The sequence below is a fragment of the Marmota marmota genome, unplaced genomic scaffold (assembly GCF_001458135.2).
Source record: "Marmota marmota marmota unplaced genomic scaffold, marMar, whole genome shotgun sequence".
NCBI lineage: Eukaryota > Metazoa > Chordata > Mammalia > Rodentia > Sciuridae > Marmota > Marmota marmota.
The window spans coordinates 3,259,214-3,281,186 of record NW_026000153.1 but is presented as its reverse complement, the minus strand read 5'-3'; the positions used below and the strand labels follow the sequence as shown (position 1 = coordinate 3,281,186).

At 42.6% G+C, this 21,973-nt stretch overlaps 1 protein-coding gene across 1 annotated transcript in view; it reads right to left on the bottom strand.

Moving 5' to 3' along the window:
- The window catches only part of Nfe2l3 (NFE2 like bZIP transcription factor 3), a 35,564-nt gene that overhangs the window by 3,244 nt on the left and 10,347 nt on the right, over positions 1-21,973 (bottom strand). Inside the window, exons 2-3 of the mRNA XM_048786304.1 lie at positions 21,858-21,970; positions 5,379-5,555 (exon numbers count right to left, since the gene is read on the bottom strand). Of these exons, the coding sequence (XP_048642261.1) occupies positions 5,379-5,555; positions 21,858-21,970 (290 nt within the window). The remainder of the gene's footprint in view (positions 1-5,378; positions 5,556-21,857; positions 21,971-21,973) is intronic.

Sequence of the window (21,973 nt, the reverse complement as noted above, 5' to 3'; positions counted from 1 at the left end):
GGGTTTTTTTTTTTTTTTTTTTTTTTTTTTTGAGGTGCTGGGAATTGACCCAGGGGCCTTCTACCATTGAGCTATAGCCCTATCCCTTTAGTCTTGCTAAGTGACACAGGCTAGTTTTAAAGTTGCAATTCTCTTGCCAGATTCCCAGATCACCAGATTACAGGTGTGTGCCTTCACACCTGGCTAGATTATCTTTATGTTAGTGAATTCATGGTCCTGAATGAGGTATTCATGTTCTGTGCTTCACTCCTACCCTCCTATATATATATTTTTTTTCTTCTTGTTTATTTGTTTTTTGGAAGATTCAGACCAATTGGAGGCCTGGAAGTCAAGCTCACTGGTAGGGCACTAGCGATTCATGAGCTGGGCACGGTGGCACACACCTGTAATCCCAGCAGCTTGGGAATCTGAGACAGGAGGATCAAGAGTTCAAAGTCAGCCTCAGCAACAGTGAGGCACTAAGCAACTCGGCAAGATCCTGTCTCTAAATAAAACACAAAATAAGGCTGGGGATGTGGTTCTTGAGTGCCCCTGAGGCCCATCCTCACTACCAAAAAAAAAAAAGTTTCAGGGCTGGGGTTGTGGCTCAGTGGTAGAGCACTTACCTGGCATGTGTGAGGCACTTGGTTCAAATCCTCAGCACCACACAAAATTAAAAAATGTATTGTGTCCATCTACAACTAAAAAAAAAAAATTAAATAAAAAAAAAAATCAGTCAAGATACATAGTTTCCTTTTCTGCGAAATTTCTCGAGTTCTATTAAGTCCTGTTTTTTTAGGACCCATGATAAATTAGATTTTTCTATGTCTGTAGATGCTATAGGACTATTTAAGCTAAATTAGTGGAAAAGATTTTTTCTTGCTCCTCTTTGGGAAATTACGTTTTAACGACTGTGGACTTATTTGCCAACCAAACTATTGTTATTAAAATGAGACCTCTTTTTCAAAAATTATTTTTATTGTTGATGAAATTTTAATTTTATGTATGTATTTGTATGTGGTGCTGAGAATTAAACCCGATGCCTCAACATATGCCAGACAAGAGCTCTACCACTGAGCCACAATCCCAACTCCTAGACCTCATTTTTTAATACTCCGAAGTATTCTATTAATGACCCCAACTTTGGATTTTTCTTTGGCCCCAACCAAAATTTACTGATAATCACAAGTGAGAATGGGTAACATCAGCACAAATCTACTTGGATTACTACAAAAACAATTTTTAAAAAATATATTTTTAATTGTTGATGGACGTTTATTTTATTTTTATGTGGGCCTGAGAATTGAATCCAGTGCCTCACACATGCCAGGCAAGTGTGCAACCACTGAGCCACAACCCCAGCCTCTGCAAAAACAATTCAAGGATTATTTAAAAGTGAAATATGGACTGGTCTTTTAGAGTAGCCAATGTTGTGTTTTATGAGTTTTTTTTTTTTTTTTTTGGTTGTTTTGTTTTATTATTCCTGATAGCACCCAGGAGATTGAGAGCTGAAGGGCTAACCCCCACCAGGTGGGGTGACATGTCCAACAGGAGACAGATGTAAGAGTGATTCCCTTAAAGACTAGGGTTCGCTGAATCATCAGTTCCAGTTCTCACTGAGCTGTTTGTTTCTCCTCAGATTCCTTTAGGTCCTAAAGGTGGTAAGAGCTTCATGTTGTTGCTAATTCCTCAGTCTTTTCTTTGATATAGAGGTTATAACCTCTATATCAAAAATTCATTTTTTTTCCAGAGTTTCATCATCACATACCTTCTAATTGAGCATTTTAACTGTGGAAAGCGTTCTGTTGTACACAATAAGCAATACTTTTTTCGGTCTACTATACCTCAGAGGACAATTTTGAGGCATTTAATTTCAAAGAACTCCACCACTTAAAAATCAAACTACTTACATATATTTTGTTCACCTGAGTTTAAGTCTTACCTAAAAATGGATGGCTGAGCTATTTTTAAATATTAATCTGTAAGACAACTTATACTGTACTTCAGTTCAATTTAGAGTGCCAGGAAATTAAGTCAGATTCTTGTAATTGCTTCTAATCCTCATATCAAATAAAAACATACAGTTCCATTTTAGGTTAAGACCTCACTGCATTTTGAACAAAGACCACGAGGAATATTCAAAGAACATGGTGGATACACATAAGTTCAGTTCAGTTTCTCATTAGTGAGAAGAAAATGTCTTTGAACCATTTAATCTGCGTATACAATGAATTCATTAACTGCCTGCAGTGGAGCTAGAGAGAAAGCATGTGGTAAATTTTATCACTGTCCCTAGGTATTCTTCTAGGGTTGTCATCCAAATGAATGGAAATGCCAGTGATTCACTCACCTGACAAAATATCTTTAAAAATGCAAATTACTAGTTAGAGCTACCTTAACCGCCTGAAATCCTGATGACTCAGGAGGCTGAGGCAGGAGGATCACAAATTCAAAACCAACCTTAGCAACTTTGTGAAGCCCTAAGCAACTTAGTGAGACTTTCAATAGAAAGGGTTGGAGGGCTGGGGATATAGCTCAGTTGGTAGAGTGCTTCCTGAGATCAATCCCCAGCACCACAAAACAAAAAACCCCCAACCACATTCAACTATAAAGCTCTAATAAAAAAATAAATTTTAAAAATGTTGTACAACTTATAGTATACAAAGACCTCTGTAAATGATGAGGAGCTGAGCCTGATAGGACCTGGGGCACAAATGCCTTGCTCTTTGGGTGATTTATTTATGTATCTTTAGTTTTAGGTGGATACATTAGTTTGTTTTTATGTGGTGCTGAGGATGGATTCCAGTGCTTCATGCATGCTAGGCCAGCACTCTACCACTGAGCCACCACCCCAGCCCCTGATTAATATATTTCAAACTGATGTTTTCCTACATCATATTACATTTTACCTTCTCTTCAACTCAGCTCCCTGCTTTATCTACTCATTTAATGAGTTGGACATGGAGGTGCATACCTGTAATCTCAGTAACTCTGGAGGCTGAGGCAGGAGGATCACAAGTTCAAAGTCAGCCCCAGCAATTTAGCAAAGCCCTAAGCAACTTTGGGAGATACTGTTTCTAATTAAAAATTGAATGAGTGTCCACTGTTTATCTAGCAGGGAATTAATTGCTAACATTTAATTCAAAGACTTGAACAGTTCCTGCTTTTCTGTGATACCCAGTGAGGGAGTAAAGGCAAAGACATACCACATACTCAGGAGAAAAAGTACACAACAGCATGAGGAAATATACCAGGAACCATTAAATAAGTGGTGGGAGAATACTCTCCCAGGCTAGGGAAGTGGTTCAGGGGAAGTTTGCCTAACATGTACAAGGCCCTGGGTTCGACCCCCAGTGTTGGGACACACACACACACACACACACACACATTCATTTAGGAATATGGGCTAAAAAATGATGTCTCCTGCAAAATAAATATGGATTTTTCAGTATATGTCTATAGGCACTGACATCACCATATGTTGCTTGTGTGGGCAATGGTAGTAAAGCCACACAAAAGATACCTGAGGAAAGATAAAAGTCTAATAAGTAAATGAGGGGTCAGGGAGAATACCAGCTGGAGAAAAGCACAGGCAGGTGCCAAATGCTTAGAAATTTGAAATGAAATGCCAGACTGAGACGGAGGGCATACATGAGTTGAAGCTGAAGAAGTTAGGGAATGAAAATGGGGTGAATCTCTCTACCCTCCTTCTTACCTAAAGAACAGAAAAGCCTCAGAGAGAACTGCTTACAAACTTGGTGTGTGCTCCCTGCAGTCTACTTCTCAGGTCTTGCCTGAGAAATACAAAGGGTGTAAAAAGCATGTGGCCAGGAACCCATGCTAGACAGCCAGATAGTGGTTGATAGGGCCTGATGGAGAGGCTGTGGCTGAATATTTAAGAATCCAGAGGACCAGCTGGAGGTGGAGATGCATTTGCCCTTTTCAAAAGAATGGCAGATGAAAGACACCTAGCCACAAGAGCAGGGATTCCCCAAAGAATCTACAAAATGAAAGTAACTAATCTGAAATGAAACTGTATCCCAAGGTCAAGGGAAACAATGCCCAGTTGGTGCCAAATAACCTCTCCTGAATTCTTACCACTCCATATCCTCAGCCCCAGGGAAAACAGCCTAACAGGCAGGAGAGGACAAACTGAGGAATTAGAGAACATGGCCATACATACCGTTTCCACACTAGAAGCCTTGTGGGTTCAACAGATGAGATGGGAAGAGGGAAGAAGCTAAATTTTGGTTGTAAATTTTTGAGAACTACACTAGATTATTTTTTGTCAGTTGGTGCATTAGAATGACCAGAAGAACTTTTAAAATCTAATTATCTAGAAGTCATGTGACCTGCCCTAGATTTTACCCACAGTGGAAGGAAAAACTGGTTCCCCTAGAACAGGTTAGAACAGGCTGGAAGGGGCAGGAAGAGTACTGGGTAGGCAAAGAGAACAAAGCTATTTCTGATTTCACTCCATAAAAATCAAGTAATGTTTGTAATGTTACATGGTCAAAACCTCAGTGAGGTTGGACTGTCTGGGATGGGCCAGGCATGGTATTTTCCATCCTCCAAGAGGGTTCACAGATCAGGGTCAACCCCTACCTCCCAGGGAGGGGATATGCTGAAGCAGGTCATGGTGAAAGGTCCATCAGGACAAGATCTGCAAGGGTGCTCCTTCTGGGTAGAAATGCCATGTGACTAAAGGTCTGTGGAATCTCCAGGCCTGTCTCTGGAGCACCTGTGTGTCAGGCTTGTGGGCAGGACCTCAGCAGGACAGAATAGAAACCAGATGTGGTCCAAGTAAAAGAAGAGGGTAAGACCAGGCTGCAGGAAGAACCCATCCCTTCAGCCAAGCTTCTAGAGTTCATCTTTCTATACCTCTTCTCTCAGAGTACGTTTAGTCAATGAGTAGCCAATAAGGTGGACCACCAGGCCTGGCCCCTTAGAAGAGAGACCAGAAGTATGAAATATGCTCCTGGATGTCAATGGGTCTGCTTGGCCCACTAGCAGACTGCAGATCTGGACTCAAGCCTTAGCAGGAATTGAGGGTGATTTGGCTACAGGGTTAGTCCTCTTTCTTGTTCTCCAGGATCCAGCCAGCTTGGGTCCAGAATATCAGTCATGTATTTATCCCTTATCTTGGCAAACACAATGAGCAAAACCTGCTAGTAGGTTGCTGGAGGGTATGTGTGCATGTACTGCAAAATCTTGAGTTTAACCAGAGAAAACATTCTGTGAGCTGATTCTTTTTAAAGCCTAATTATACTTTTTCATATGACAGATTTGTAACAGTGGAGCATACTTACATGCAAAATTCATTCTCAATGTAAATTGTCAGTGCCACAAAGCTACACAAAAGCCAAAACGGCAAGACTAGAAGATTCTGATGTGCTCACCTCATTTCTAGATTCAGCAGTCTTTTCCGCCTCCCACTCAGGTTTATCTGCTACTTTGTTTTCATCTTCATTATTCTGTTGTAATTTCTCCTTCTGGCCGGACACCCTTTCCTCGTTTTTTTCCTCCTCAGATCTGTGATCCATACCTTCATACCTCTCTCTTGGTACTTGATTCTCCTAAAAAGTACCCAACAATGTGCTTAGAAACCCAAATAAAATAAGCAAATGGCATTTCACTTAATTGTTTAGTGATCTTATAAACCCTTATGTCAAATGCTACGACAGGCATTTCATTATTTCAGTATCAAAGAAACATTTAATTCTGAAACGAGGACAAGCACTAATTTTGAGATGGGCTATTCCAACACGGACAATTTAAATTATATGCGTGTACACAGACCTTGAATTTAAAATATTTGCATACTGAATCTGGAAATCAGTGTTGCAGTTAGGTAGTTTTTCTTTAGTTCTTTATTGAAAACACATCAAGCAGCTAAATGGAAAGAAACACTGATTAAATACCTGTGTATGTAGAAAAACCTGGAGGCCAGGTACAGTGACGCATACCTAAAAGCCCAGCAACTCAGGAGGCCACCCTAGGCAACTTGGTAAGATCCAGTCTCAAAATTAATAAAAGGAACTGAGGATGTAGATTAGCCACAGAGTGCTTACCTAGCAGATGCCAAGCTGTGGGTTCAATCCCCAGGACGAGGAAGGAGGGAGAGAGGAAGAGGGAAGGAAACAAACAAAAAATCTGGGAAATGTTATTTTACAAACTATTAACTGTGATTCTTTCTAGAAGGCAGGATGGGTTGGGACAAACTGGGAAAGGACTGACTTTGCTATACATACTTCTGTAATTGAATACAACAAACACGTATTCCTTTTATAATCAGAACTATATCAATATGACTATTTACTCAGATGAGTCCTTCCACTTTTTAATTTGCTAAGGAGACTTAAAAAAAGATTCTTCTAGCAATTTAACACATACTGTTTATTTCAGTTATGATATTAAAATTTTCTTTAATCTTTTTCCTGTAACAATAAGGCTTCTCAAACTCTTTCAAAGGATCTCTTTAATTTTTGACTTCTAGGAACATGGCACTAACTAGACTAACTCAAGGATAGCACCCCCTACCACCACCAATCCAAAGAAATGTTCATTCTTTAAGTTGGGGGGTGGGGGAGAGGTAGGAAGGTGAAGATCAAAGAAATGAAAATCCACAGATGCCAGAAGCAAGGAAAAAAGCAGAAAAGGGATGCAGATATCCTGGTGGCCCACTTGGTTTCTCTGGCTTCTCTATCTGTACAAACTCCAGGACACATTCTGCTTCCCTCCCAACACTGCAGGTGACTCTGATTCCCAGCATAGACAGTCTCATGTGTATACACCTCATAATCCCGCTAGTAAGTTGAGTTGTACCTGCTACTCTCCCTTCTCCTCTGTGTCAACAGCGGTGCACCATCAGTTGGGCAATTTCTTTTTTTTCTTTCTTTTTTTTTTTTTTAGAGAGAGTGAGAGAGAATTTTTTTAATATTTATTTATTTTTTTTTGGCAGACACAACATCTTTGTTTGAATGTGGTGCTGAGGATCGAACCAGGCAAGCGCGCTACCGCTTGAGCCACATCCCCAGCCCGGTCGGGCAATTTCTATCAGCCTACTAATGTATGCCTGCCATGTGTAAAAACCCCTTCCATCGGTCCCACACTACCCTTGGTCCCACTCCACTTTTCTGCTCCCCTTTAGAGCAAAATCCTCCAAAGAGTTATCTGGACTCAGTGTATTCTCTCTCAAATCTATTTCAATGAGAATTTTTTGCCCACCACTCCACTAAAACAGCCTACAAGGTCTCCCAAATCCAACAGTTCTCCATCTTCATTTGACCTACCAGCAAAATCTGACTTTAGTTCCTGCCTCCTCCTGGAAACAGTTTGTTCATCTTGTATCCAAGTACCTCTTCCCCTATTCTCCTAGATCCCCTAAGGCTTCTGCTTTGCTGCCTCATCCCCTGATCTCTAAACAGCAATGTCCCCAAACTGTCTTCAGGCCCACCAAGGACCCCTTCACTTTGCAGCCTTGGATTGGCTGCCCTACAAGGTGCTCTCTCTGACTTCAACTCTACCCCCTTTTCTTGTGGCTTCATTCAGTTCTCTAAATTCAGTGTGTGTGTGTGTGTGTTGCTGGGGATTGAACCAGGGCCTTGTGCATGCAATGCAAGCACTCTACCAACTGAGCTATATTCCCAACCCCTAAGTTCACTTTTCTTTCTTAACCATGCCATTAAAAAGTATCTCTTGCCAGGCACAGTGGTGCACGCCTATAATCCCACCAACAAGTTCAAAGCCAGCCTACCCTCAGCAACTTAGTGAGGCTCCAAGCAACTCAGCAAGACCCTCTTGTGTGTGTGTGTGTGTGTGTATGTATAAAAATGTATGTATGTGGTGCTCCTAGGTTTAATCCCCAGTACCAAAAACCAAAAACCTCTCAGTCCAACATCTACCTCCCTTGCTCTGTGTCTCCTACCCCTACAGAATTCAGTAACCAACTGATATTTTTGAATTTGTTAGCAGTCTTGTCTGTCCTGCTAGGATGCTAGTTTCTTGAGGGAGGGTCTCTTGTTTGCTTGGGGGCTGCTATATGCCATCTGTCTACCCTAGTGTCCAGCACATAGTAAACCCCAAACAGACATTTGTTGAATGTTCAATTCTTAGATACAACATCCTAAGACTTTGGTAGGGATCCTATGTCTGATGGATTGTTCTTTGATGCAATTACAATGCTAATACTCTCTAAATCTGGAAAAGGAATAATTGGCCACTACTTTTTTTTTTTTTAACCTTTTATCTTTTGCTCAAGCAAGGTTTGTTAAATTTGAAGATGACCAAATTGAAAAATTCTGATTCCCAACACAGCTAACTTTGCTGCTGGTGGACAGAGGAACTTCTAATTTCTAAATCACACAATCAATTTTAGAACACAATGCAAGATTCCCTTATTCTGTATTACGTTGAATTAATACAACACACATGAACACTATGTCAACATGCCAACTTGAGAATGTTACACATAAAATTGTATAAATAACAGAAAAAGGTAACAAATCAAGCCCATAAGGAAATGGATCAAGTAAACATTAGTCTGGAAAACTTTTTTTTTTTTTTTTTTTTTTGGTGTGTGTGTGTGAACTCAGGGAGAGGAGGACCAAGGACAGAGAAATTCTACAGGACCAGAACACACAATGCAGGAAGCTAAAACTAGGTTAAAAATCTAATAGAATAATGGATCATAACTCACTGAATAAAGTTATTTAGTAATCTACTCAACTATAAACAGCTAAATAAATGAGGGAAAAAATGTTTTCTTACAGTAGAATACAAACAATAAATATGGAAAGAGAATGACAGAGCTAGAAAACCATCAATAGATGCTACAACTATGGAGTGAAAATTTGGTAAGAAACAAGATACTTAAATAATAGTCTCAAATTATCACTGCAGATTATTTTTAATTACAAAGAGAAAAACATTACAAGAAAACCTGGCAGATACCATCTTACCCAAATGGGTAAACTGACATCATGGTACTCCTAATATGAAGAACACTACCATTTCTATGTTCCTGTCAAAAATTCATTACTCTCAATCGAATTATGAGGAAACATCAAATAAATTGAAACTGGGGGGTCGTTTTACAAAATAACGGATACTCTTCAAAAATCTAAAGGTTAAGAAGTTCTAAAACCGAGTAACTTTTCCACTAAAGATGACTAATGGAACACAGTAACTCAATTGCAATGTATGATCCTGGATTAGATGGGAATCCGGAAGAGAAAGTAACTATAAAGCACCTTTATGGGCAACCGATTCTGAATATAGACAGTAAGGTAGATAATCATCTTAGATGCATGTTAAGCTTCCTGGCTTTGATAACTGGATACAGAAAAGAAAATCATTGTTCTCAAGAAACACACTAAAGTATCTGGGAATTGAGGGATATAATAGCTTTAATTCACTCTTTAATTAAACAACAGATAAATCGGGGCAAAGGATATATGTACTCTTTTTTTTTTTTTTAAAGTTTGAAAAGATGTTCAGTCTCAAAAGTTTAAATGTGTATGTATTTCTTTTGCTCATTTTTACCATGAAACATTAGTCTTTTTCTCATTCATCAGTAGTCGTGTTAGGTCATTTCTACTTGTCTCACCTCCAGTCTTCACAAGAGTGGAAGCAGGAAAAGAGGCAAGGAGGCTACTCTGGTGATCTCAATGGATGACAGTCTGAAAAGGGATGGTGACAGATACAGATGGAAGTGGGGAAAACCATGATATATTTTGGGAAAAGGTTAGTTGGGGCTTGTCTCTGAAACAGAAACAGGAGGTAAAGGGAAGAACTAACTGACTCTTAGATCTGACTCTTGAATAACTTGGGATAGCTGAGGGGAAAACAGCTGAAATAGGAAACAGTTCTTCCATTTTGGACATGGTTCAATTTAAGATGTGAAAAGACAAGTAGAAATGTCATACTAAGAATCTGGAAATCAGAGCAAATGTCTGACCTGAAGGTGACACATCAAGACAGGTTGGGGTGGGGAGCAGGGTCACAGGAACTGATGAGATATTCCCAGCAAGAGAGTACAGAGCGAGGTGGGGCTTGGCGCCAGGAGTCTTCAGGAATTGTAATGTTGGAATCCTAATATGAAGGGTCAGGTGGAGCCCAGGGCATGCTGTAATCCCTGCAACTCAGGTGTCTGTGGCAGAATGATCAAGTTCAAGACCACCTGGAGCAACTTACAAGACTGTCTCAAAATAAAAAGTACTGAGGATGTGGATCAGTGATGAAGTGCCCCTGGGTTCAAGGGTTTAAAAAAAAAAAAAAAAGAAGCCACCAAAACAGAGCAGACTGAGGAAGATAGGAAGTGGAGAGGGGCAATGAGGAGGCTACAAGTTTGTCATCTATATTCTTTGTGTATCTTGCTATTAGTTTAATATTTTTCATGACTATTCCTAAGAGTAACTTGTGGTTTTCTTTAATGTGTTATTTTTAGGTCTTGGTATCCTCATCATGCCAATTTTGAAAAAGGAACTGAGAAGCTTTATATAACATAAAAATTCCCTATTCTTGTAAAGCTTAAAAGAGTTTTCTCCCATAAGTTCTGTACTAGGAATTTTTGCTTTCCAAAGAAATTATTCTGACAATTTTCCAACTTTTTTTCATGGGATATGACAATTTGCCACCCCCCTCCCCCAAAGGCTGTTCCATTTTAACATTGTCTTCAATAGTATTTGAGCATACCATTTCCCCACACCCCTTTACCCTGGGTCTGTTTCTTTCTTAATAGTCAACAATTAAAAGACTAAAAATGCAGCTCATCAGCAGCTACAACCCCACAGATAACAATGTATGTCTGAATATGAAGACAGCAGGGCAGCTCTAGACTAAAGTGGGGGACAGATTCAAATAGTAAGAGAAAGCCTGAGTGCTCTCACAGTGAGTTGTTCAAGGAACTAAGTTCAAGTCATGGTTGGGGTAGGTATTTATGCTTTGCTGCCTCTGGGTATTTCCTCTTCTCTCTCCAGTTCTAGAAGACTGAGAGGCAGACAGACCCGGGGCAGATTCATTTCAACCTTGATAATCTGGTTTCCTCAAAGGCTCCCTTATCTCTGACATTCCAGGGGGTCTATGAATAAGTGGCCATCACAACTGTTAAGTTCACCAGTTCACCTTTGAGAGGATAAGAGGGTGCTGTTAATAATTAACTGGGTAAACCAGAACTGTCTAATATGGTCACCTTGCCTATGAGGCCACAAGGAGAAAGAGAAGCCTACATAACTATTGAGAATCCTGATTGCAAACTGTTGGCTGAATCCCACAGACCTAGGGAAGATCAATGCTAAAACTTGCACAGCCCTAAGGAATAAATATCTTAGATGGTCTTTCCTGTATTCATTTACCTCTCATTTACTGAGAACATATTAGGAAGCAAACAGGAACATGTCACAAGAAGTATAGACAAAAGAAAAAATTATCCCCATAGTTAGTTAGCATGATGCATGTGGGGATGTACCCCAGATCCCCTACAAGGAAGGACTTGTGACTTCCATGAGCAGCTGGCCTACAGTTGCTGAGAGCTCCCTCACCCAAGATCATGCCTTTCCACATCCCAGTATTGATCAGGCCAAGGCAGAAAGGCCTGGTCATCTTGATGTACCATGTCCACATCATAGCTGAACCCTTGCTTTCCCTCCTGCACACTAAACTTAGCCTGGAAGTCTGCATTCCAGAGAAACCAACTATGCCAGTTATCTCAAGGCAGGGAAGAGTAGGATTCACTCTTATATTATTTATATTTATAAAGTGAAAAAGGTCTGTGGCATTTGTAATATCATTTGCAGCCTGCAAAGCCTTAAATGAACTATTGCTACAAGGGCCCAGATCTGACAGACAGTAAAAAGGCCTGTTGCATGTCAATGGCTGTGTAACCTCTCTGACCCTGTTTCCCCAACTCTGAAATGAGAGGTCAGTATTATCTAATAATTCCCATTTTAAGGAATTAGTTGAAAAAAGTGCCTTCATACATATCAAGACACTTTATAAACATTAGTTACTACCCCTTTTTGATTCTGAGAAGTTAAAATCAATGACGGACTGCCAATAACTCAACTGGAGTTTCAAGAGAAAGCAATACCGGCCCCTGGTAGGAAGCAGTTATTATCTCTGTTCTCTTCTTTCCTGTTTTCTCAACTCAATGGCACAGAACTGAGATATATGGATATTTTACAAGTAGTGTTGTATATGATGCAGGTTTATGGTCCAGGCTCTTAAAGAATAGGCAAGCTAAACCCATCATTAAGTTCCTTTTTATTTGTGTGTAGGTGATTTTTACACTTGTGGTACTGGGACCCAATTAAGAAGGAAAAAAAAAAAAGAAAAAAAAGAGTCAGTTTCCACGCTTACCATAGGAAGCCATCATAAATTTGTGAGTTGGGGCCCTTAATCACAACTAAAACCCTGGTGACTCACGGAGAATCAGAACCTCCAGGAAAAGTCCTCTCTACCACATTCTTGGCTGGGAACTGATCCATCTCATCCTCTGCAAGGAGCCAGAATCCTCTCAGCTTGGGCCCTTAGAACCTAAACAATGGGGTGGAGACTTTGCTCCTGAAAACAACACCCTTTGTGAGCAGTCCCAGCTGGACTGACAGGCCCTCTCATTTACTCATCAAGGGGGGGAGAGATTGAGACCTCCTTCGACCTTTGGGGTTGGATGAACCTTCAAAGACAAAGAACAGTGTGGTTGGGCTGGGGATGTGGCTCAAGCGGTATCGAGCTCGCCTGGCATGCGTGCGGCCCGGGTTCGATCCTCAGCACCACATACAAACAAAGATGTTGTGTCCACCGAAACCTAAAAAATAAATATTAAAAATTCTCTCTCCTCTCTCTCTCACTTCTCTTGAACAGTGTGGTGTCTATGAGTAGGGTGACATTAGAGGGAAACACTAGGGCCAAAGAATTCGGAGGCTGGTCTCTAGGCTGGAGGCAAGCTGGATCATCAGGGCTACAGAGACAAGCCAGATAAAGCGAGACAGTGCCCTGTTTGGCCTGGGTGGTTCTTAATAACAGCTTACAATAATTATAGCTCAGGTTTATGGAGTATTCACTGTGGACCAGGCACCATGGGCATTATCTCATCTAATTTGCTCAGCATCCCCTCAGGGTAGGTACTGTTACCATCCTTCTTACAGGGGGAAAGTGAGGACAGAGGTTAAACAATTTTCCTAAAGTCACACTGCTAGTGAGTGACAAAACCAGGATCAGGCTGCAAGCATTTTTTATTCTATGGCCAGCTCTTAGCCCTAGTACTGGGGTATTGTCTGTCCCTCCAGATCCATGTACATCCCCTGGAAGCTGAGTCCTGCTATCTGAGGTTCTGAAGTTGGCTGGAAATCAGCTGAGTTCACCAGGAGGAGGCTGGAACAGAACTGCAGGGTGGAAAAGGACGGGTCAGGGCACTTCTTCCTCCAGGGTTCTCCAACATTCCTCAACACCAACACCCCCATCTGCCCTAATCCACATGGTAAGAAGTCATTCACTTCAGTCTCTTCATGAGCCACCTGGGGGAGTTCTGCTCTCTGTCACCACTATGACCCACACTGCTCCCTCATACTGAGGCACAGATTCCAACCGTGGTGGTGGGACAGTGGATCCCATCCAGATCAAACGTGTTCCTATCTGTTTGTTACTTTACTATGCAGACACAGCTGGCAAAAATTCAAGGTGGGATCTTATTTGGATTATGGTTCAAACCAACCACAAGAGACTATTCATGAAATATTAGGAAATTTGGAACACTGACTGAATATTTGCTATTAAAGAATTGTTATTAATTTCTTATAGGTGTGCTAATGGCACAGTTTAGAAGAGACTTCACATTCACATTTCAGGAGTATATACTGAAATATTTGCAGGTTTTCTAGCCAATGAAAGTAGTGGGAAGAGTAGTAATAAAGAATCAAAGTTGGAAAGTCCCTGCAGAAAGTTCACACAAGAAATGTCTGGGGAAATAAAAAATTATGTTGGGGACTATTTTAAAACAAGGAAGCACGGAGGGGCTGGGGCATAGTGCCGTGGTAGGGTGCTTATCCAAAATGTGGAGGCCCTGGGTCCAATCCCTGCATTCACTCTCCAGCACAGGGGGGCAAAAATCACAATATTACAAGAGGAAAGGGTGAGGGAGTCATGGATGAATCAACACCAACATGAACTGGACCTGATGAAGCTGGATGATGGAGATGGAGGTCATTATCCTAGTGTCCATCTCTCCACTGGTGATGTACGCTTGGAATTTTCTGTAGTAAGACATGTGATAAGCCAAACTCACTTCTGAAGATCCCTGGTGGAGGTAGGGAGGCAGCTATAAACTGGACAGATACCCGCTTGATGTACTCCCCTCCAAGAGAGGTCAGGCAAAACCACCACCAGGTTTCCAACCACCAGCACCACAGTGCCTGCGACACTGGGCCTGAGCTCCAACTCAAAGGCTTTGATTTGAAATGAGGCTGCTTCTCATGAAAGTAACCCCTCCTGCAGGCCAGGGCCAGGGATGGGGGATTTCCTTAGGATCTCTTTTACTTAATTTCAGTTTACCCCAGCAGGTCAGATAGGCTACCTGGTCCTTGAAATGCACAATGCTTTTTATGTTATAGAAAATACCAAGCACACGTAAATAGAATGCAGAGTACTATAGTGAACTTTCCATGTACCCATCACCCAGTTTCAATAATTACCCAGCATTCATGTCAATAACTTCACCCCTCCCCACTCAATTAATCTTTCAGTTTTGGGGTTGGACTGACACATGCAGAAATGCAGAAACCTTAGCAAAGGTTTAGCAAATGCAGGCACCCATGTAACCCATGACACACCACAATATAGAATACTTCAGAAAGTTCCCTCCTATTCTGGTACTTTTCCCTCAGCCTCTCTAGTTCTAGAATTTGAGTTTAAAGCTGCATTTACATGCAAGTTATACATTCATAATTAGTACCTTTTTTTTTTTTTTTTTTTGCAAGCCAGTTCCACATCCCCCAACCTACTCCATCTCCATCCAGAGAAAAGTTCTTTGGAATATGCAGGGAAATAATAAAAAGAAATTGGGCTTCAACTTTAAACTTCAAAAACACTCGGGGTAGCCCTGGTCCTTTCCCCAAGCATGTCCCTCTGGCCCAGTCCTTTAGTTATCCTAAGCTTTTAAATTCATAGAAGGGGTGTTGGCATGGCCCTCCCTCCACCCAGGTGATGCTGGACACTGGGAATTCCTGAGGGAGGAACCCTAAGGCAGGAGCCCTCCATCTGGGGGTACCACAAGAACCCAGAGGCTCTGATTCAATAAGTGTGAGTGGGCCTGGCACTCTGCACTTTACCAAGCACCCAGGTGACTGATGCAGTCACCGACCACTCCAGGAGAAGCAAGCTCTGAAGAAAGGTGAAGTCTCTCCTGTAGTTGAGCCTCAGGAAAGCTTCAGTCTGGCTCTGGGTTCTCCCTCCTCAGCAAGTCCAGGGTCTCCTTCACAAGACAGCTCTTCAGATATTTGAGGATGGTGCTTGTGTTCCTTCCCCAGCCAGATCTTACATGCGTGTGTGTGTGTGTATACACATATATATACACATATGTATATGTACACACACACACACATTTTAGTTGTAGATGAAGACCTTTATTTTATTTTTTTATGTGGTGCTGAGGATTCAACCCTGTGCCTCATGCGCCAGGTGAGTGCTCTATCACTGAGCCCCAGCCACCCCCTCATCCAGACCTTAATGCAAACATCCCCAATTCATCTAACCATTTCCAGTGTGACTTCCCCCTTGAGGAGGGAAGGGTTTCTCTCAGGCCAAAGCAGGTCACTGCACGACTGAGCAATCACTTGCAATTTCCTGGAGAGGCAAGGGTTTCCTGGCAATTTCACCCAGGGCTCAGCAGCAGCAACAGCAAATCATTAGTTGAGCATCTATTACCACACTAGGAATTGGTACCAACCCTTCAATATGGTTGTCTTTTCTTTTCTTTTCTTTTTTTTTTTTTTTGAGTAAACTCAGGGGGACTCAACCACTAAGCCACATCCCTAGCCCTATTTTGTATTTACTTAGAGATAGGGTCTCACTGAGTTGCTTAGCACCTTACTTTTGCTGAGGCTGGCTTTGAACTCACGATTCTCCTGCCTCAGCCTCCCCAGCCGCTAGGATTACAGGAGTGTGCCATCACACACCTGGCTCAATGTTGTGTCATTTTATCCTCACAAGAAGGCTCAAAGAAAGGTGTTAATATCCTCCTTTTGCCAATTTGGGAGTGAATGACCGATCAGAAGGACGTGGAGTACAGATGCTTAGTTTTATGTCAATGTGATTAGGCTACAGTACTGTTCCTCAATTAAATAGATGCCTATGTGTTGCTCTGAAGACATTTGTAGATGTGCTTAATGTCAGCAATCAACTAGCTGACTTCAAATACCTTCAATAATCTGGGGGGGGCCTCGTCTTATCAGCTGCAGGGCTTTAAGAACAAAATTCTCTGAAGAAGAAATTCCACCTCAAGCATGCAGCATCCCAGCTCTTGCTCTTTCCAGGGCTTCTGACTATTATACAGAGTTCGGACAGCTAGCCTCCACAACTGTGTCAGCCAATTCTCTGAAATCAATCTTTGTGTATTTATTTATTCATACTCTACTGGTTCTATTTGTCTGGAGGAGCCTGACTCATAGATGGAAACTCCGTTCTAGCCTCTTTCAAAAGGTCTTTTCTTGCCTCCATGACATGGCCATATTCTGCCAAGCACCACCTACAACTTGACCAAAAGCAACCCAAGCATGTACCTCAGCTGCCTTGGTACCTGAGTATGAATGTAAATCCTTAACAACTTGATATTGAGAACGAAATATCCCTCTCACAAGGCTGCCATGAAAGGGAGCAGCTATTGTTTGGCAGTTTGCAGTGGGCGGGAGGTGTGGTTTATTCCGTGCTTGGGAACAGTGCCCTGCTCTATTCCAGCAAGGTCACTGCCGTGCTCTACAACTTCAGGCAATCCCAAGTTTCACCACCCGATTCATTATAATGCCAACCTGATGGTCTGCCCTCCTCTGCTCCAGCCACTGAAGTAGTTGGCATTAAATGGTCAGGATTTCAGGTCTGACCTACTTTCTAGTTGGAACTCTGGCCCTGAAGGACCCAAGGCACATTCAGGGTTGTGACAACCTTGGAAGGGCTGTAAAGCCCCTGTGGAACCCTGGACATAAGTGGGCAACAGACACTAACTGTACTGACCTCTGCTCTAAACCCTGGCCCTGGGTGCTACTGCAGGGAAAGTAAAGACCCAGTTTCCACATTCAAGACACCACAGTTCAAAGTAGAGGGTGCCAAGTCTTAAAAAAGGTTCCAGAGTGCAATAGAGCCCAAGGAAGAACAGGAACAGTCTGAGAATTTAACAGTGAAAGCATGGCAGGAATGAAAGGCAGGAACTCTAGGCAAGGGAAACAGTAAAGAGGTAGCATGGGGATGGGGAGTGGAGGGAGAAAAGGTCTGAGCAGGAAAGTAGGCTTCAGGCAGAGCACCAGGGTAACAAGTTCAGCAAGGGCAGGTGGGGAATGGGTTAATGGGCCACTTGGGAGCCCTGAATGACAATATATAGAATTAGTTGGTGATAGGAAGCTAGAGGCGGATCCCCAAATGAAGTGGGGAGATGCACCAAGGTGTGCTTTAGAAATCTGCACCTGGCAATAGAATGATCGGGACTAAGCTGGGGAGAGGTTATTATAGAGCTCTCAGTTCAATAATAGTTAATATTGAAAGTCGGGCTGGGGATGTGGCTCAGCGATAGCGCGCTCGCCTGGCATGCGTGCAGCCCGGGTTCGATCCTCAGCACCACATACAAACAAAGATGTTGTGTCCGCCGAGAACTAAAAAATAAATATTAAAAAAAATTCTCTCTCTCTCTCTCTTTCCCCCACTCTCTTTAAAAAAAAAAAAAAGAAAGTCTACTACATACCAACCCTGCCCACTTGACCTGCACTATCTCTTTTGATTCTCCAACAACTCCCTCAGGTACTCTTATCAAAACTCAAGAGAGATAAGAATGATGGGGCACAACTGTAATCCCAGCAAAGCTAAGGAGAATTGCAAGTTCAAGGTCAGCCTCAACAATTTAGCAAGACCCTAAGCAATTAGGAAGACCTTGGCTCAAAATAAAAACAGAAAGGGCTGAGGATGTATATCAGTGGTAAAACATTTCTGGGCTCAATCCAGAGCACGTGTGTGTGCGCGCACACACACACACACACACATGAAGTGTTATCACAGACAATGGTAGAGCTGAGATCACCCTGGCTGGCCAGACTCCAGTGTCAGTACCATGACCCCCCGGACCATGGCTCTGCACGCTGATTTCACACTGCCTGAACACAGAAGCAGGGGAGATGGTGAGGAGGGGAATGATTCAAAAGTTGTTATAAAATATTTCTCTGTAACCTGCCAATAGAAGTCAAAGTTTGAGTAGAAAAAGATGGTTCGAACTAAGGTTCCCAGGTTTGCACATCAAGTCAGCAAAAGCCAACTTCCTCAAGAGCTTGTCCCAAGTCCTACACACAGATGGTTCTACACCCAGATCAGTCGATCCCAGAAACAGGTGACTTAGCTTTTAATGGCTAGAGCCTAAGCAAGATGAACACCCCCAAGAGTTGACAGAAGGGCAATGGTGACTGTCATGGGTTGAACTGTGTCCCTCCTATGCTGAAGTCAGAACTCCTAGAACTTTAGAATGAAATCTTATTTGGAAATTGGGTCACTGCCAGTGTGACTAGATAAATTAAGATGTCAGGGTGGATCCTTACCCAATATGAATGATGTTCCTATAAAAAGGGACACCTGGACACAGATACACCCACAGGGAGAACTCAGTGAAGATGAAGGTAGGCATTGAGGTGATGCTGCTGAAGCCAAGAAATGCCAAAGATTACCAGCAAGCCACCCCAAAGCAGGAGGGATCTGTGAGCAGATTCTCCTTCACAGGCCTCAGAAGGAACCAATGCTGCCAACACTTTGAGGATTTCTTGCCTCCTAAACTGTAAGACAGTAAATTTCTATTTAAGTGTGGCATTTTGCTACAGCAGCCATATGACATTAATACAGTAACTTGTGCCTTCCTTTCCCATGCAAGACCATAAACACTTTACAATGTCTGTTAGTAAGCAAAATGAGAAGCTTACTGTAAAATTTTGTTGAGCTACAATGTAATTATAAGACTATTTCTGTATCATGACTGTAAGTTAAAAACAGGCAAATATCTGTGTTTCATCTCAGGCATTAGTGATTATTGATTTTGACATGAAAACAAATTTTACTTTAACAATCAAGGAACTTTTATCTTTTCCCTTTACTCTTAGAATTAAATACTAACTGTATTAGATTTCTGTGACTTGAAGAAAGCAGCCCAAAAGTCAGTAAATAGAGTGGTCCCAGATGGGACCTGTCTGTCCTGTAATAGGTCACTGTCACAGACAAACCACAAGCCCTCTCAGGTTCAAAGTAGCAACAGTTCTCTCAAATACTGATGCTGACTGCAGGCAGCCATGCATCTTTAAATATGCTCAAACATCCTACTCTACAAAGCTGTTCATGTCTTGGTTTAACCTGTGCACAACTTTGAAGGACATATTCATTGGTTGTAGTGAATGGCTGTGGTTATGAAGGGAAGCTTGTTGGGCCTGGGGAATTCCAGGAGTTTGTTTTCAGATAATGATTAGCCCCATTAAGAGGTGAGACCAAAGCAGTACATCTTTTGACACCTACTTGTAAAATCCCCTACTCCAAAATATTTTTTGCATGTGTACAATAATTATGAAAAAATATACACTAAAACCAGAATGTCCTGCAACTCAACTGTAAGCCATTAGACTTATCTATTAAAAACCAAAAAAGAAAAAACACCTATAATGTTCCTATGGGGTAAAGTATGATTCCTCTTCCAAGTTAACAGTAAGCTTACATGTATTAAGTACTTGAGACAGATGCAGGACTAAGCCCTTTCTATGGAATGAAATTTTAATTCCTACTTTGACCCTATGGGGCAGGCACACTTATTGGCACCACACACATGCTTTTCCCATTTAACTAGCACAACATCCTCCTCTTGACCTAGGAGACATGGAGGCTTGGAGTGATTAAAAAAACCTGTGGGAAGGAGGGAAGCTAGTAAGTGATAAATACCAGGTAGCTAAGCGCAAAGACTGGTATTGTTTCCCTAGACCATTTTTTCCCCAAAGTCATGGTCTTCATTATGAATTTAAAATCTCTTTAAAAACCCAGCACCAGAGAGCAGTTCTCCTAGGGGCAGGAGACAAGCTGAGGGGGGGAGCTGAGTCACCCCATCCCAGGTGTATGCTTGTCCAGACAGCCTGAGTAAAGGGCCCATTGCTTAATTTATGAGCCAGTTTAGGAGACAGGAGACTCAGATTCTGGTCCCACCTCTGTCATTAATTAATGTGTGGCTTTAATCAAGTCCCCTAACTCATTGGACTTCTGTTTTCCATAAATACAAACTAGACATAAGGATGCCTGCCTGTGGACCTCACAAGGCTTAAGCAAGAGGCATTGCTGACAAAGGGGACATAGCTTGGAAACTCTAAAGTCTCAACAGTCACTACCAGACTGAACAGAACCAAGTCATCTGGCAGCTAAGACAGCTAATTGATCCCCACATGCAAGTCCAGGTTCTCCCTAGGAGGTAGGTCCTCAAGAGCACACAGCCTCCCCTCCCTCCCGACCCAGCTCACTTTGCAAACAGGCTGGTCTTCAGCTGTGAGGGGGGCAGGGTGATAACCTAGTGCAGCATCCAGCAGTGGGTTATAACCCCATATATTTCAGAACCAGGTAAGGAAACAGGGCAGTCCTCCTCAGGTGAGACAGGCCCCACAGGCCCCAGATCTGAAGAAAGAGCTAGTGTTGCAGGAAGAACCTTCAACTTTTCTAAAAGACAGGAGCCCACCAAGACTCACCAACCCCATCCCCCTTAGTTCCGGTGGCCTTGAGGAGGAAGGGATCAGATCGGCATAACAATGAATCACCCAGAACTTCGCACAACGACCCCTCTCTCAGAGGGTGGAGAAGCCCGTCAGGCAACTGCCTACACAAACAGGGCGATTCTGAAGTGCTGCAAACAAACCAGTTTAGCCCCAATTTCCATTTTGCATAAGACTCCACTACACACTCACACACACACACACACACACACACACACACAAAATATCCCAAGGAACACTTGTTGATCCATACCAGTTTACACTAAGATTTGGGTCAAGAAGGAATTTAAAAAGTCGCTGGTAGGAACTATGGATAAGGAGGTCTAGTGTTGGGCAGCACCAGATATTTCAATCTACAGAACTTGGTGAATTTTGTTTAAAAGAAAAAAGTTAAGCTGCAAAAGAGGCTGTACCAATAAACCAAAGGGACCATGTTGGTCACAAGACTGTCAGGGTACCTGTTATCTGTGTGCTAATAATGGGTATGCTAATAATCGGGCGAGGTTGATGGTTAGGTCGCTGAGGGACCGACTGCTGGCTGGCCTTGGAGTGCACATTGACTCGGCTCCTTACTCCCGGGAAGACGCACACACGGACAACCATTGGGTTAAACTCCTGGTGAGCCGCAGCGTGGTTCTTAGGAAAAACGCGCATCCTCATAGAGGTCAAGACCACTTCCATTATCCTCTAGTCCCAGGTACCAGGGAAAGACATTCCCATGCACGCAAAGTACTGAACCAAAAGAGTGAGCAAAAAATCTAATCCCATTCCTTCTTCCTCTCCCCACCCCCAACTAACTCTGACAGCCCCGCAGCCTAGCTCCACCACAAGCCTCCAGGGCTCAAGGCCAATTCCTCAGCCCCGAGCGTTGTAGACGCCGCACTCGCTTGCGTCCCTCTCTAAGGTTACCTGGCTCGCGCGTCCGCCAGCGTCCGGCACCTGCGCCGTCGGTTCCACGGGTGCCTTCTCCTCCTCCTCGGCGGCCAAAGGGCTACTGCGACCCGCTCGGGGGCCCCCGCCGCCTC